The sequence below is a fragment of the Beta vulgaris genome, chromosome 4 (genome assembly GCF_026745355.1).
Source record: "Beta vulgaris subsp. vulgaris cultivar EL10 chromosome 4, EL10.2, whole genome shotgun sequence".
Lineage (NCBI taxonomy): Eukaryota > Viridiplantae > Streptophyta > Magnoliopsida > Caryophyllales > Amaranthaceae > Beta > Beta vulgaris.
Window position 1 is genome coordinate 12948489 of NC_079205.1, and position 16210 is coordinate 12964698.

Here is a 16210-nt window from a genome sequence, read left to right on the forward strand (position 1 = left end):
TTTGCAAAAAAAAAAAAATCAGCCCACCAACCATAACACGCCATGTGTCACACGCTGCAAACACCAATGCCTGAACCAACCACAGCATACCATGTGTCGCTCCTTTAACTTTTACAATGGTAATATTACCGTTTATTAAAAATGTCATAACTTTTTATATATAATGAATAAAAAAAATAATTATACCAACGGTCATATTTTTTTATCCTCTATAAATAGAGACCAATCTTGATATATTTTCAATACTCCAAAAAATTCATAATTTTTCATTAAGTATTTCATAATCTTATTTGATAATTATGGATCCCAATCATCCTAATTATAGGAATAGATATCAACTAAATGCAAATTAGGAACAAAATCCAAATTCCCAACAAAATTTCAATTACCAACGAAATTCCAATTATGGATAAACTAGTGTAATTAAAAATAACGCTTTTTTTGTAATATAATATAATATAATTAATGAACTAATCCATATTTTGTTTTAATTAAAATTATCTAAAATTAATGTGATGAATCAAATTATTTTATTGATATTGGTGGGGTATGGAAAGTAGGAGAGAGAAAAGGAGGTGGGGTATGGAAAAGTAGGAGAGAGAAGGTAAATGGGGAGGTTAATGAATGGAGGTGTGGAATTGTGAAATGGGAAGGGTAGGTGATAAAGTTAGTGGAAAGTGATATGGACGAATGAGATGAAGAGAGAGAAATTATGGGGATGTTAATGAATGTTGATGCTCTTAGGGATAAACTAATGCAAGACTAGGGAGAATCTTGAGTTGAGTTTTGTTTTCCAAGACTCAACTTAAGACTCACCCTTGCAAAATGTCAAATATTGATTGGGTGAGTTTTTTTAAAATATCTTTTTTTTAACACAAACTAGAGATTATATATTAATTAGACATCATCTTACACCATAATAAAGTAGCAATACCACAACTGGTAATCAAGTTTGCAAAATTAACCAGCTGACAAAAGCTTAAGAAAAAACTAGAACAAAAGCAAAGGAGCTTGTCAAAAGCTAAGCCATTGGGTTGACTAACTCCTTCATATAATCTTCCAGGACACATTGAGGCGGAGTAGTGTGAGTGACCTTTTCCATCTCCATCTCCATACCAAATCGAGCGAGCTTGTGTGCCACCATATTCGCATCCCTTTTCGCATGAAGAAAAATAACTACCCAGTTGGTTTTCAAAAGTTTAACAATGTCGCAGATAATTGCGCTAAGCTAATGATGCGGCACCTTTTCAGCTCTATCCAACATTATCTTCAAAGCTTGCGCGTCAGTTTCAACTTCCAGCCTGCTGATGTTGTGATCTTTAGCCAATGACAGGCCTTCCCTAATTGTTGTCAGTTCCGCTGCTGCCGGATTGATGGCGTCGAATTTTACTGAGAATCCCATGAACCAAGACCCATCTGTTCTCCTTATAACACCACCACCACTTGCCTTACTGTTCGTTTTCCAAGCACCATCCGTATTCAGTTTCAGGTAACCATGGACTGGGGGCTTCCACACAGTGACTGGATTACTCCTTGGTCTAGTTGCATTCTGCTTTTGGAAAACATCAATATTGTGCAAATAATCAATAAGGAAATGGTTATATTGAGATGAAGATCTCAACATAGCTCCATCAAAGACCGCCTTGTTCCTGTTCTTCCATATATGCCAAATAGCAATAGCAAAGATTTCCAGCCATCTTTTTTGTTGCGTGAAGTTAAGATTTATCCATTCATTCCAATTACTATTAAAAAAACTGCTACATCCACCTGTTTAGCTAAGTTAAAAAACTGGAAAATGCGCTTCCAAAGAATACTAGCATGAGGGCAGTTTTTAAGGAGATGAATATGAGTTTCAGTGTGATCAAGGCAACATTGACACTGAGGATTGAAATGGTGTATTTTTTTTGTAAATTTTCGCCTGTGGGAAGGATACCATGAACAACATTCCACAATAACATTTTGTATTTAAAAGGAACATTCAATTTCCAAAGTTTGGACCAGAAATTAGGGATTATCCAAGTTGACTGAACGCTGTTTTCAGAACAATGATAAGCAGATTTTATATCAAATTGGCCATCTTTGGAAAAAGCCCACCTTATTCCATCATGAACTTCTGCAATTTTTGGTAGAGGAATAGCTTTGATGGAATTTACAATATCATGAGGAAGTAGAGAGATGATAGAGTCCAAGTGCCAAGTCCCATTCCTAATAATGCGAGCAACTCGCCAATGAGCTTTAGATTCCGGAATAATAATATCATGGCGTTTATAAAGAGGTTGATCCCCAACCCAATGATGGTACCAAAGAGAAATGTCCACCCCATCCCCAACATTATATATCAGCCCCTGATTTAGTAGTTCTCTCCCTTTCAAGATATCCCTCCAAATACCTGACTGGGTTTGATTAGGAGCAACATCCAGAAAATTAGACCCCTTACAGTATTTAGCCTTTAAAATTTGAACCCAAAGTTTAGAAGATTGAGTAAGAAATTTTCATCCTAACTTGGCCATAAAACAGGTATTCCATCTTCTTAAATCCCTAATACCAAGCCCCCCGGCCATCATAGGAGTACAAACTTGATTCCATGAAGTTCTAGACAAATAGCGCCTTTGACCTACCTTATTCCACAGGAAACGCTTAATATCTTTTTTAAGGTCCTCTAAAATACTTATAGGAATCATGTTAGTTTGCATAACAAACAGAGGGTAAGTATTAAGAACTGCTTTAATGAGCGTACACCTACCAGCCATATTTAGGAGTTTAGCTTGCCAACCACGGATTTTATCTTTGGTTTTATCTAGAAGACCCAAATAGTCTATTTTCCTAAGTTTATTAGGAGATATTTTTATCCCTAGATAATTCCCAAAGTCTGAAGACACACGAAGGTTACAATGGCCAGAGATAGATTGCCTGACATTATGATCCATCTTTTTTGGAACAATTATTGTGGATTTTGAGACATTAAGAAATAAACCTGAAAGGTTACCAAAGTCCTGTAGAACCCCTAGAATTACATCCATGTTCGCCCATGATGCTTTACCAAAAAGGAAAACATCATCCGCATAAAAGAGGTGAGAGAGGCCAATGTCTTTAGCAATCATTAAAGGTTTCCAAAGTTTGAGATTAATTTTTTCCTGGATTAGTTGGCTAAGTCTTTCCATGCATAAAACAAAAATGTAGGGGGAGAGAGGATCCCCCTGACGAATCCCTCTCGAAGGAAAAAATTCACTTGTTATCTCGCCATTCCACAGGACTGAGATTGAAGGAGAAGCGATCACCTTCATGATAATGTTGACAAGCTTAACAGGAAACTTAAAACCAAGAAGAGTTTCTCTAATAAAGGCCCATTCGAGACTATCAAAAGCTTTAGTAAGGTCTATTTTTAGAGCCATGATGTTTCTTCCCCGTTTAACCCTGTTAAAAAGATGAGCAACTTCTTTAATAATGATAATATTTTCGTCTATAGTCCTATCCTTAACAAAACTAGTTTGTAAAGGATTGATTAGCTTTGGCATAAGTCCTCTGATACGAGAAGCAATGGACTTAGTTAGTAGCTTAAGGACAGTATTACAAAGCCCTATAGGCCGAAAATCATTAATAGAAGAAGGAGCCTCTTTTTTTGGAATGAGACAAAGATAGGACTTGTTAATGTCCTCAGGAAAATTACCTTCATCCAGACAACTATTTAAAAAGGAAACTAGATGTTCATTAAGATCACTCCAAAATTGTTGATAAAAAATGGGTTGAATGCCATCAGGACCCGGACTTTTCAGGGGAGCCATGGACTTAACAGTACTTTCTACTTCCTCTTTAGAGAACGGTTTGGTCAACTCAATGCTATCCTCAGGCAAAATGAAAGTTTGAGACATGAAGGAAGGCAAACGTTTACTAAAAGTATGTTTTGCAGAAAACATGTTGATAAAAGTATCCCTAGCTAGATTCTTTAGAAGCAAATCATCATGGATCCAATTACCTTCGGAATCTTGAAGCGAATGGATCTTTCCTTTGGATTTTTTAATCTTAGCTAAAACATGAAAATAGCGGGTGTTATAATCACCAAATTTCCGCCAATAAATCCCCGCTTTCTGAGCCCATATCCTTCTTTCAATAAGGTGGATGTTATTTAAGTCCAGGAGAAGGTTTTTTTCTAGCTGGTTTAGGAAGTTCGAATTTCGAAAAGAAAGCGATTTTTGGATCCCATTTAGTCTGGCAAGTATTCTCTTTTTCTGCAAGTCCAGATTACCAAAAACATTTCCATCCCAGGATCGGATTTTATTTAGAAAATTTTCTCTTCCAGCTAAGAAATCGACCCTAGGATTTAACCAATTATTAACAAAAAAAGATTTGAAGTCAGGGTGACCTAACCAAGCTTCCTTGCAACGGAAGGGATAATTTTTGAAAGAGTTGGAAATATTTAAGTTAACTAAGAGAGGGCAATGATCAGAATAAGACCTTGGTAAATGACTGACCTGAGTTCCTGGGAATTCCGAAATCCAAGTATTGTTTGCCAACGCCCTATCCAAACGTTCCCTTATTAAAGCCGTACCCTCTCTTGCATTTGTCCATGTAAAGGGATTACCATCAAACCCAAGATCCACCAAACATGCAGCATCCATAAAAGAATTTAGGTCCCTGCATTGAGAAGGGCGAAAAGCTCGTCCACCTGACTTTTCACCTTGACTCCTAACTTCATTCATGTCCCCAACCACCATCCAAGGCGCCTGATCTGGCGGTAAGTTTTGTTCCATGTTCCGCCAAATCTGTTGTCTCTCTTTGCCAGTAGAAGGTGCATGGATACCCGTAATGATCACTTCCGGCTTATTAGGGCTGAACTTGAACAAGGAATGAAAATAATACGGGGACACCTCACTCCAGCTAACTAGCTCTATACTACGCTTCCACATAAGCCAAATTCCACCTTTTAGCCCATGGGGAGGCATTGCTTTAAAGTCATCAAACCCCAAAAGCCTGGTAACTTGCCTAGCACGGCACTCCTCCGCTTTAGTTTCAAAGATGATGAGGATAGAAGGTTTGTGAATACGAACCACATCCCATGCATGCGGAACAAAGGCATTGTTCGAGGCTCCCCTAACATTCCAGGCTATGATCTTCATGTTTAGGTCAGGTAGATTCTTTGGATGAGGCACCACACTACTGCTCATCAGCTCCTTCCCCTTCTTCGACTTTTGCTGCATGTATTGTTCCCAGTCGCTCCATATTTGCGACATGCCCAGACTCCAAATATCCGTCAAGCTTATCGGTGTTATCATTGCATTGATCTCGAGCCTGTCCTGCACAAACATAGCGTGCCGAGTTTCTAGTTGCAACCCCAGAACTTCTTTCCGCACCTGAAACATGACTATGTTGAACTGATTCAACTCTAGGTCTAGAGCGTGACTTTTTAATAGTAAGGGAAAGGTTGGAATGTTTGAGGGAGGAGGTTGAAGATTTCTTTGTCCCCGATTGCAAGGAGGTGTGTTTGCCACGAGAGATCTTAGAGGAGGGTTGATGGGAGTTAAGCTTTTTAAAGAGTCTACCATCATCTCCAACTTTGGCAAGGAGATCGGATTGCGCAGAGAGCTCCAAAGAAGAGGTTGGGGGTGAGGAAGGAATAGATTTAAGAGGTGCGGAGTTGTGAACTGAGGCACATTCGGGTTGCTCGAAGGTTGAAGGAGAGAGGGGGTCGATGACGGAAGTAAGCGAATTGGAATTGGGTTTAGGGGTGGAAGAGATGATGATGGGCGAGGAAGTGGAGGGGATACAGGTTGGAGGGGCGGTGGTAGGGAGTGAGGGGGTCTTAATAAAGGTAGAGAGGTTGCTGCATGTTGAGTCACCGGAGTGGAAGGGGAGGTTTCTTTGAGATTTTCCATAAGGCTGCGGAGAGGATACAACGTTGGAGGAAGGTTTCAAGGTAGAAGAAAGGTCATCTTGCATGCAATCCTCTTGATAAACAGTAGGGTTAATCGTGGTTGAGTTAGGAGAACCCGGTTTCGCCAAGTGGCTTAATTTATGAAGAGAGGGCAGAGGATTATGAGAGACAACAGGAAGGGGAATGGATTGTGGCAGTGGGTTGGAAACCTCGATTTGCACGCAATCATTCTTGGTCGTTGTGCACTGGATTTGAGAATCTTCATCCGCAACTCTTAAACTCCTCCAGTAATTACTAGTAGAGGCGCCATTAGAATTAAAGTGGTTGACTTTATTTTTCCTAATTTCTTGTGTTACTAATGAGGAGGCATTAATACTAGCTTTTCCTTTATTATGTCTTGATTGGAAGCCCAGTTGAGCGTTGCTAATGGTTTTCTTTTTATGTAATACCGTGGTCCAAGGCCCATAAGAATTCAACCCAGACTCAATATGGATATTATCTTCTATTGTTCTAATAGAAGAAGACCCATTTGGCCTCAACTGCATTGGGTTAAGGTTAAGCTGAGTTGTTGCTGCTATAATCTTCCCAGGTGTACCTATATCATGTGACACTTGTCGAAGACTAGTGTCATTTGCAGAGGTATCCTTCACCGACCTTGCAACTTCAGCTTGAGCCTCCAAGCTCTCATCCTTCCATCCTGAACATTGAGCTTTCTGATGACCTATACGACCACAATGAAAGCATAGAATATGTAAATTCTCATACAGAATTTCCTGCCAATGATTGCCCACCCAAACTCGAGTTAAAATTGGTTTCTCCATCATTATTTCCACGCAAACACGAGCATAACGCGCTCTTGTAAGATTATTCGTCGCATAATTAATCTACTCGAATCGCCTTGCCAACTTTACTTGCAATAGAATAAAGAGCATCCTTGTCATAGTACTCAACTGGCAACTCAGGAAAGTGAACCCAAGCCGCAAGTTTATCAAATCGATCCTCAGTTGGTCTAAAATTTGGCTTCCAACGATTTAGCATTAGATAATGATCCAGGATATACCAAGGACCACCAAATAATGCTTTTTCATAATCATCCTGCAGGCTAAATCAGAACAAGTAAACGCCTTTCCCCAAATCAATAACTTCAACTGTACCTTTAGGCCTCCATAAGGATCGAACTCTCTGAGTCATGAGAGATGGTCTAACCGAGATTCCCAGGCATTTTCCCATCAACGTTAAACTCCAAGGTTTTCTAAGATCTTGCAATTTCTCATTGGAGAACGAGACAACATTATCTCCTTTAGGAACTTCTATCTCCGGTTCATCCCAATCCATTAAATTAAGGTATATAGCTTTCGCTTCCTGGAACCATTGAGAAGAACTAGCGACAACCTCTTTAAAGGAGCCTTTTGAAGAATTATTATTTACCATCAAAGGGCGACGAATATCTTCCATATCGTGAGCATGAGATGTACTAGGAGCATCCGGTGGAACTGGTTTAGGTAATACATTTAAATCCATGGACAAAGCAAAAGAGAAACCCCAGCAATTAACTCCCAGAGCCCTTAGATCAAGGATCTAAGGTTTCCCTCTGGTTATCAAAAAACTAGGGAGAATACAGCTTTTTGCAATTGTGTAGGATTTTTTTAAAATATCAAACCAATTATATATATAAAAAAAAATCAGATTATGTTTTGATGAATAAATGAGTCTTGATTAGAGTCTGATGATAAAGTATAAAGAGTCTGAGGCCTTGTTTGGTTGACAAAATAAATCATGAGAAGTGCAAATTCCTAGAAAGTAGAAATATATGAAGTTGTTTGGTTGGCAAAACCATGAGAATTTGTACTTCCTAGGAAGTTCTACATCCTCCAAAATGGAGGAAGTTACTTACCTAGGTCCCCCTAGATAGGTAGAGCTTCCCATAGGAAGTTCTACTTCCCATTATCAACCAAACACAATTTTACACTTCATAGGAATTTCAAATACATGGGAAAAATAACTTCCTAGGAAGTATGACTTCCTATATATAACCAAACAAGGCCTGAAGTGAGTCTGAGTTAGTAGAAAACTGATGTGATAGTCTGAAGTGTAGTGTTGAGTCTGAGGGATAAACTTACCCTTATCTCAACTGCTGGCCGGCGTTGAGAACTCACCGACCTGAGCCACCATTGCCATCAGTTTCTTTCCTTCGCTTCTGTCTTCTCTTCTTTTGTTTTTTTCTTCTTTTTTGTGATTTAAGGACCACTTGACTTTATATTTTTGTCTTTTTTCTTTTTCTTTTTCTTTTTCCTTATCCTCTCCTTTCCTTCTATTTTGCTTTTTCTTTTAAAACACTGCTTTTGTTCTTCTTAACCTAGAACCAAGTGGTTGTTCTTTATAAACAACTAAACAAGTATCTCCCTTAAAAAAAACATTAAACAAATACCATCAATTTATTGGTATATTATATATAGACAATCATAAAATTTAAAATTATATTAAATTTTATATCATAAAATATTAATTTTACACTACCCGTACTTGTGTCCAAATTACGGACAGAGTCTCCATGTCTTGATTTTTTGAAGTGCCGTACCAAACACTCGGATACATACCTATACGCAACACTTCTAGCCGAGTTTAGGTAACATAGGTAGCACATTCTTTAACATATAGAAAAATTTAGTTTATGCATGATATAGTGAGTGTCTGATTTAGTAACTTTCTGCATTATAGTGAGTTTTTGAATAAAATTATATAGTGGATTATTCAGAAATGATGTAGTTTATGCATGATATAGTATGTTTCTAAATGATATAGTGAGTTCTTTTTGATATAGTGGATTTTTGAATGATATTGTGAATTCTTTAGATATAATGTAGTTTCTGCATGGTATAATATGCTTTTGAAAGATATAGTCGGTTTATGCATGATATAGTCAGTTTATGCATGATATAGTGAATTGTTAAAAAATTATACGTGTTTTTGACCTAGTGCACACTAATGTTACATTAACGTGAATCGATTCCACGAAAGTCAGATTGAATGTGTTATAATCAGAATCCCAAAGTTATCGCCAAAAAAACAAGGTTGTATCTCATAAAGAAACAAACAAGTTAAGGTGTGTATTTGTTGGAAAATTCATAAAAATTATTTTGACAAAAATTATATATGAAAGGTAAATCTTCTAAAAAATAATATTCTAATTACGATTAGAATTTTAATTATATAAATAAAGTCTTCTTCCGTTCATGCCAATGCAACCAAGGCTATTTTTTTTTTACTTGAAAAAGCTAAAGGCTATCCCTTGGAAAAAAAAACAAGAAGCTTCATTGGTTTCTTCACGTATTTAATAAAGTAGTAGTGTGTAGTTTAAGTGATGCTTCATTTTTAATGTGAAAAAAGTAATTTGAGTTTGGTCTCTTACTCATGAGTGCATTTATATACTTCTAGGTGTATCATGGTACATCCAAACTTTGCCATTTGTTTATTTAGAATCCTATCTATTATATGATTATGTTTATTTGGAGGTTTCAAATGAGTAATGAGTAAAAAAAAACATTATATTGGATATACCATGAGTATGATACACACGTGTATATGATAAAAATACCCTCCTCTTACTCATAGATAGCTATCTTTAAAGCCAACATTTATTTTAGATTGGTTCGTTGTAATTTCTTTTTTTTGGGTATCAAAATTATTTGGTATCAAAAATAAAATATCAGGTCCTACCACCACTACTTACTACTGCAACAATTGATAAGTACTTTTTTATTTTTTATTTTTTATTTTTTTTGGTACCTCTTTAAAGAACTCCATGATAAGAATAATTTACCTTTGGATTGTCCTCGCACAAGACCCTCACCCAGAGGCCCAACAAGCACCCCAACTCCCCTCCCCCTCCCCAACAACATTGAAATTATACTTCCACCAAAATTTGAACCTTGATATCCCATGTGGGTAGGAAGCGATATCATTGGATCCAAGGGTCCTTAATAGCAACTAATAAGTAAGTACTAGAACCATGAGTTTCACCAAACAGTTCGTGCAACAAGTATATATGAAGTAATATAGAAATAATTGAGAAAAGTTAGTTCATAATAAATATCGCACTCCAAGATATATATTTTTTTGTGGAGTAAAAAATATTTTTATTTTATTTTATGGATGATTAGTACTCCATTCGTTTCTAAGTTATTCTTATTTCTACTTTTTCACCTTTGTCAATGTATGCTTTATATTGATTATATCTTAAGCTACATAATTAGTAAAAGTCATCAAAGTTTATTCTTAATTAATGCTCATTGAAAGGATTAAATAATATATCGGCTATATGATTTTCGTATAAATTATATATTGAAAAAAGTTTAAAAGTTCCCTTTATTTGCAAATAGTGTCAAAATTATAAATGAAAATAATCTTATATACTGGAGTAAGTATCTATAGTTGGCTTTTGGCTAACACATTTATGTATAACTTGTTGGTCACATGCTCAAGTTCTACTATAAGAAACTTTTGTTGTGCATTTTACGTAATACATATTCTCTACATAAGCATATGACATGAAATGTCTTTAACAAATGAGATTGATTTCTCGACTTTCTTCGTCACTCAATAATTACTTTGACTTTCACGTTAGCCAACGCATAATTTTAACTATTAATATATATATTTGTAAAAGTTATTGAAATTTGAAATTATGAGAATATTCGTTGAAAAAATGTAACGAAATTTATACTATTATTTTTGTTTTCACATATTAGTAAGAAAATATAGTCATAGACTCATTGTAAGTTATTTGAATAATGTATAAGTCCAAATGTGTCATTTATTGAGGGTGGTGAGGGGCTGCAGGGATGGGGTGATGCTGCTTGTGAGGGTGGGGGACAGTAGGGGTAGGGATTGAGGCTGTCGGTGGAGCCAAGGGTGGGGGAGGAGGGGTGGAGTTAGCAACGGTCGTTGAGAGGTGGTGGTTATGGAGGAAGAAGAAGTAGAGGAGGGAGAAAAAATAGTATAACTACGGGTGGTATATAATAAATACGAACGACAAATAACAGGAAGGTGTCTAAAAGTGACTACCCCTGGAATTTAAGTATAACGATTATGCAAGACAAACTTAGATTGTATTTTGTTCAAATTCTTTTAGAAAAACGAAGTTCAAATAAGATAAATAAGCTGAGATAATATAAAATAAGTTCATATAAGATAAGATAAAATAAGTTCAAATAAGATCATATAAGTCTAATAATACAAACATAATCTATTTTAATATTTTCGGATAAGATAAGATATATTCAGATAAGATAAGATAATTCAAATAATACAGATGAGTTCAAAACAATAAGACAACTTTAGATAACTCAAAATAAGGATCGCTTACCTGTTTTTTTTTTATTGACTGGATTCTAGAAGCGCTTTTGTTAATCAAATTCCAAGTTTCCAACCCCAAAATTTTTCTCACTTCTCTCTCTTTCTCTCAGTTACTCCTTTTTTTTACGACCGCTTCCATTCAATTCATTGTCACCTTTAGACACTAAAACATAAAACCCATTATTTTGTCTTATCTTATCTTAAGACCCTATATCACCCATGGGCGGGTTCACTGGGTTCAGTAGATGAACCAATGTATTGTGGAGAAAAAATCTACAGTTTTTCCCTTTTTTTAAAAATAAAGAAAAATTAGGAAACAAATATATATAGTTTGCGTGCAATAAAGAACATAAAAACTAGGGGGAGTGAGATGGTTTTGTCTCTCACTTGAGATCTCCTTTGGGCCGATCTACTTCGTCTCCCTAGCATATATGCTAAAGGAAGCTCGTTTTCTTTATTTTTTTCATTTGATTTCACTTTTATCTAGTCTTATACCTTTGTATTTGCCTCTAGTAACAATTGCTCGATGTTTTCTCATTCATGTTTTTAAACATTAGAATGTATATTAAATTATTTAAATTTGTTTGGAGATTACATTAATTATAAATAATTAGTAATACTTGGGTATATGGACGACAAAAATATTGTTTTTTTTTTTGAAATAGGATAATTTGCATTAATTAAAATTGAAAGTACAACCTAATGCTAGTACAACAAAATAGAAGACAAAACAAATAAAACTAGAAGAGCTTCATTTGCTCTTACATATTCTACGAAATAAAACAAACTATTACATATTCAGACAAAAAATTTGTTATTGTTTGAAATTATTTAAAAGAAAATAATTGGAATGTTAGTTTACATTAACATAGTCTCCCTAGCATATATGACAAAGGAATCTCGTTTTGTTTTTTTCTTTCTTTTCATTTCTTTTCTTTTCGTTTCACTTTTATTTAGTCTTATACCTATTCTTTTGCCTCCAAGGCCAAAGAACAATTGCTTGATGTTTCTCATTTATGTTTTTAATTAAACATTATAATGTATATTAACTTGTTTAAATCTATTTGGAGATTATATTAATTATAAATAGTTAGTAATAATTGGGTATATGGGCGACAAAATTGTTGTTATTGCTTGATGTTTGAAATTCTTTGAACGAAAATAGTTGGAATGTTAGTTTACATTATTTGAGCTATGTTGATTGTTTTTATGTATATTGTATTTCCACCGTTTTTTTACTATTGCAACAATTGGATTTTCACACTATTCATCCATAATCCTTTCATTATGTATTGTGATTTTTACGTTACGAAAAATATAGCTATGTGGGGTTCTTGTTAGAATCGTGTCTATATATATAGACTTTTAAAATATCAAATTTTATACTTTTTAAAATAGGGAAAAGCTATATGCAGCCATAAGGGCTGTGTATAAAAAGCTAAAAATGGAAATAAGTTGCATTAATTGATCATTCATTACATCAATTCATGCAAAAAAATTTCATAAATTCACAACTTATTTATATTTTAAGTGGTGTATTTATGTCTTATATGCAACCCTAAGGCTGTACATAGCATAACCCTTTAATATATTAAGAGCTAAAGTTGTGCATGTGTAAGCGTGAAAACTCAATTGTTTCAATTGGGAAAAAAAAAAACAGAAGTAATAAATAGTTGAAATATCGAATGTATTAGTTTTCGGCCGTTTGGGTGAACAATTTGTTGTTCTCGCTTGTGGAGTTATTTTGTGACTTAAAAGCGTTTAGAATTTTGTTGAAAAAATCGTGCGAGGAAGTTGTCCGGTAGTATAGGAATTTTGAATGAAAGTCTATTCATCTCTATTGAGATAGATCTTTTTGTTCAAGTTGGTGATGGTAATGTATTAAAATGTTTTGAAACTATGAAAACTCGTAGAATACTTTTGTAACTTTTTGTTAATGTAACCCAACGAATTTACATCTTATTTAGCTATTGTGATTTGTTATTTGAATTAAGAGAACGTATTGTGTCGGACTCGTCCGACCATAATCTTGGTCGGACGACTTTCAGGTGGTTCTAATTTTTTTCAGGTAGTCTTCATTTTTTTTCAGGTGGTTCCAATTTTTTTTCAGGTAGTCTTCATTTTGTTTTCAGTTAGTCTTCTTTGTTTTTCAGGGTTTTTGTGCTTCAGTTAGACTTACTTGAGTTTCAGTTTCTTTATTCTTTTTCAGTGTTAGTCTACATTTCTTTCAGGTAGTCTTCATTTTGTTTCAGTTAGTCCATTATTTCTTTCAGTTGGACCATTATTTCTTTCAGTTGGTCTAACTGAAAGAAAAGAAAGTCCAACTGAAAGAAAATAAAGACCAACTGAAAAGAAAACAAAACACTAACCTCTGCTTTCTCTCACTTTCTCCTTCTTCTTCATTCCTCTTAGAACTGAAAAAATTCAAAGCCCTGGTTTTCCTCCAAATTTAGTGTTTTCATATGCTCACTCCACTTTCATCTATCATCGTCTGTTGGTCTGAGTGTTCGACGCGTCCCATGAGAACGTCCAAATACCCTAGCAATAGTAGCATCGCATCGCATGCTTCGAATTATGAAAAGTAACATGATAGCATGATAGCATCAATCATCATGGGATCATGATAGCAGCATTAGTAACTTTCAAAATAGTAATATGACGCGTCTGTTATGGTTTGGTGGGTTGTGAAAGAATTTGGGGGAAATTGGAGGTGAAGAAGAGATGTTTAAAGAGGAGAGAGAAAGATGATGGGTGAGACTGAGAGGAGTAATGAAGATTGCGAAGGAGTTGCATAATTGCCATGAAATTGAATTGATTGTGGGAGTAAGGTAGTAGCAGGATGCCCGTCAAAGAAAAAAGTAAGTAGCAGGATGAGAGGAGAGAACTGGGCTCAGCCCGTCTGACGAGAATATTGGGTCAGACGGTCTGACCCAATACTTTCACTTGAATTAATGTATTTAATTTTTTAAGTAAATGATTGAGTTTATTTTTTTTCACTCTGAAGCCATATGGTTGAATTGCCGGATCCGTCACGGATCCCACCAGACAAAAACACAAGCCGAAGAACCAACACACAGAAGCACTTTAACGTTCCTAGTAAGAATCCATTAAAGCACTGCCTTCCCAAAAGTTGCTACTTGCTATTATATGAGATAGTATGACGCACTTTGACTAGATTTATGTAGTTAAAACAACCTGCCAAAAACTAACACATTCATAAAAAGAAATATTCTCCCTGCTACTACAGAGGAAGGATGCTCCATCGAAAGGGATCAAGGAGACAAATTGATAGGTCCACCAGGGAAGCTCAAATTGATAGAATGGTAAAATCCTTTGGCACAGAATTTGCTCCATCAGCTCAGACTGCACCAAAATGGAGCATCTATAAAGTTCCGTTGAGACTGCGACGGGCTAATCCAGATGCATATACTCCCCATCTTGTCTCTATTGGCCCTTTTCATCATGGAAAAAACAACCTCCTAGCCATGGATGATCAAAAGAAGCAATACATGTTAGCGCTTTTTGCAAGAACAAGTGACAAATCCAAAGCTCTGAAGGCCTGCACAGCTGTAGTTTTCGACCTCGAAGTTGAAGCTCGAAACTGCTATGCTGGTGGAATCCCTTACGACGAGTACCATCTGGCAGAAATTCTCCTGACTGATGGGTGCTTCATTCTTGAGCTCTTCATACGATCCTACGTAAGACAGTTTGTCAGGACCAAGTTGCAAGATCGGATTTTACCCTTATTCCAGAGTACAACTCAAAATACTTGGTTGGCAAATGATCCCATTTTTCAGTCAGAGTGGCTAGTCTCCACTGTGCAGCGAGATCTTGCATTACTAGAAAACCAAATCCCCTTTTTTGTTCTTCAGAATTTGTTCGACACCTTATTAGGACAGTGGCATACCCAACTGCCTTATGATTTCCTTGCTGGTCTTGCATTTGATTTCTTTAAACCTGCTTTGCACTCGCGAAGAATGGTCTGCCGGCTTCATCATCCCCTGCATCGGAAACACATTGTTAATCTGTTGTTGAATTTTTATCTCCCTTCCTCCCCAAGAACAGCAGCACGGAAAGTGCGAGTTCAAGTGCAAGGCACTGCTTTTTTACACAATGCAACTAAGCTGACAGAAGCAGGAATACAGTTGAAGAGGGCAACCTCCCGGAACTTGTTCGATTTCAAATTTGAGGATCGGGTACTTGAAATTCCACCACTGCGCATTCATGAATGGACTGATTCGCTCTTCAGGAATCTTATGGCTTTTGAGCATTGTTGTCCAGGTAATCAGCAGCAGTACATGGCCTCTTATATGTTTCTCATGGATCGTCTCATTGATTCTAAGCAGGATGTGGAATTGCTCGAGAATGAGGGCATCATCATTAATGAGCTCGGAGGCGGAGTATATATCGTTAATTTCTTCAGAAACATATGCAAGCAAGTGGTGGTGCGGGACTTCTACTTCGCAGCATTGTGCCAAGAGGTGGAGCAATCTTACCAGTCCCTGTGGGGGAGGAACTGGCAAGATATCAGACGCCAACACTTTGATACCCCTTTGAAGATCATAACTTGGGTTGTGGGATTTGTGGTCGTTACTGCAACAATATTACAGACAATCTACAGCGCTCTTCAGTATCATCAGCAAAAATAACATCTTGTCTTATTATTTAATAGTCGCTCTTGTGTGCAAAAATTGAACAACGAATTCCTCAACATTACTTGTTTCTATAAATCATAGCGAAGTAAAATGCAGCAATTGTTATCTCGTCATTGATGGTTGCTAATTTATTATGAAACAAGTACAATCAACAATAAAAAGGTATGAGTAAACAAAATTGTTTAGGTGGTGGCCTGATAACAATGTTGTACAGGATAAGATCCAGATGCAGAACAACCACTACAGGGCTAAATTGAAAAAAAGTAAATTATTATGAAACCATTGAGGTAGTAGAATGCTGAACGTGTTCTTCGGGGCAATTCAAACCGGT

General features: G+C 36.1%; 1 protein-coding gene across 1 annotated transcript; it reads left to right on the top strand.

Annotated features, from left to right (window-relative positions):
• The first annotated feature begins 14242 nt into the window (after nt 1-14242).
• Nucleotides 14243-15992, top strand: LOC104891479 (UPF0481 protein At3g47200). Its single transcript, XM_010677174.4, has one exon. The coding sequence runs from the start codon at nt 14479-14481 to the stop codon at nt 15871-15873; it is 1395 nt and encodes a 464-aa protein (XP_010675476.2). The 5' UTR covers nt 14243-14478; the 3' UTR covers nt 15874-15992.
• The last annotated feature ends 218 nt before the right edge of the window (nt 15993-16210 follow it).

Coding starts and splice junctions, on each gene's coding strand:
- LOC104891479 (XM_010677174.4), top strand. CDS start 14,479: ATGCTCCATCGAAAGGGATCAAGGAGACAAATTGATAGGTCCACCAGG.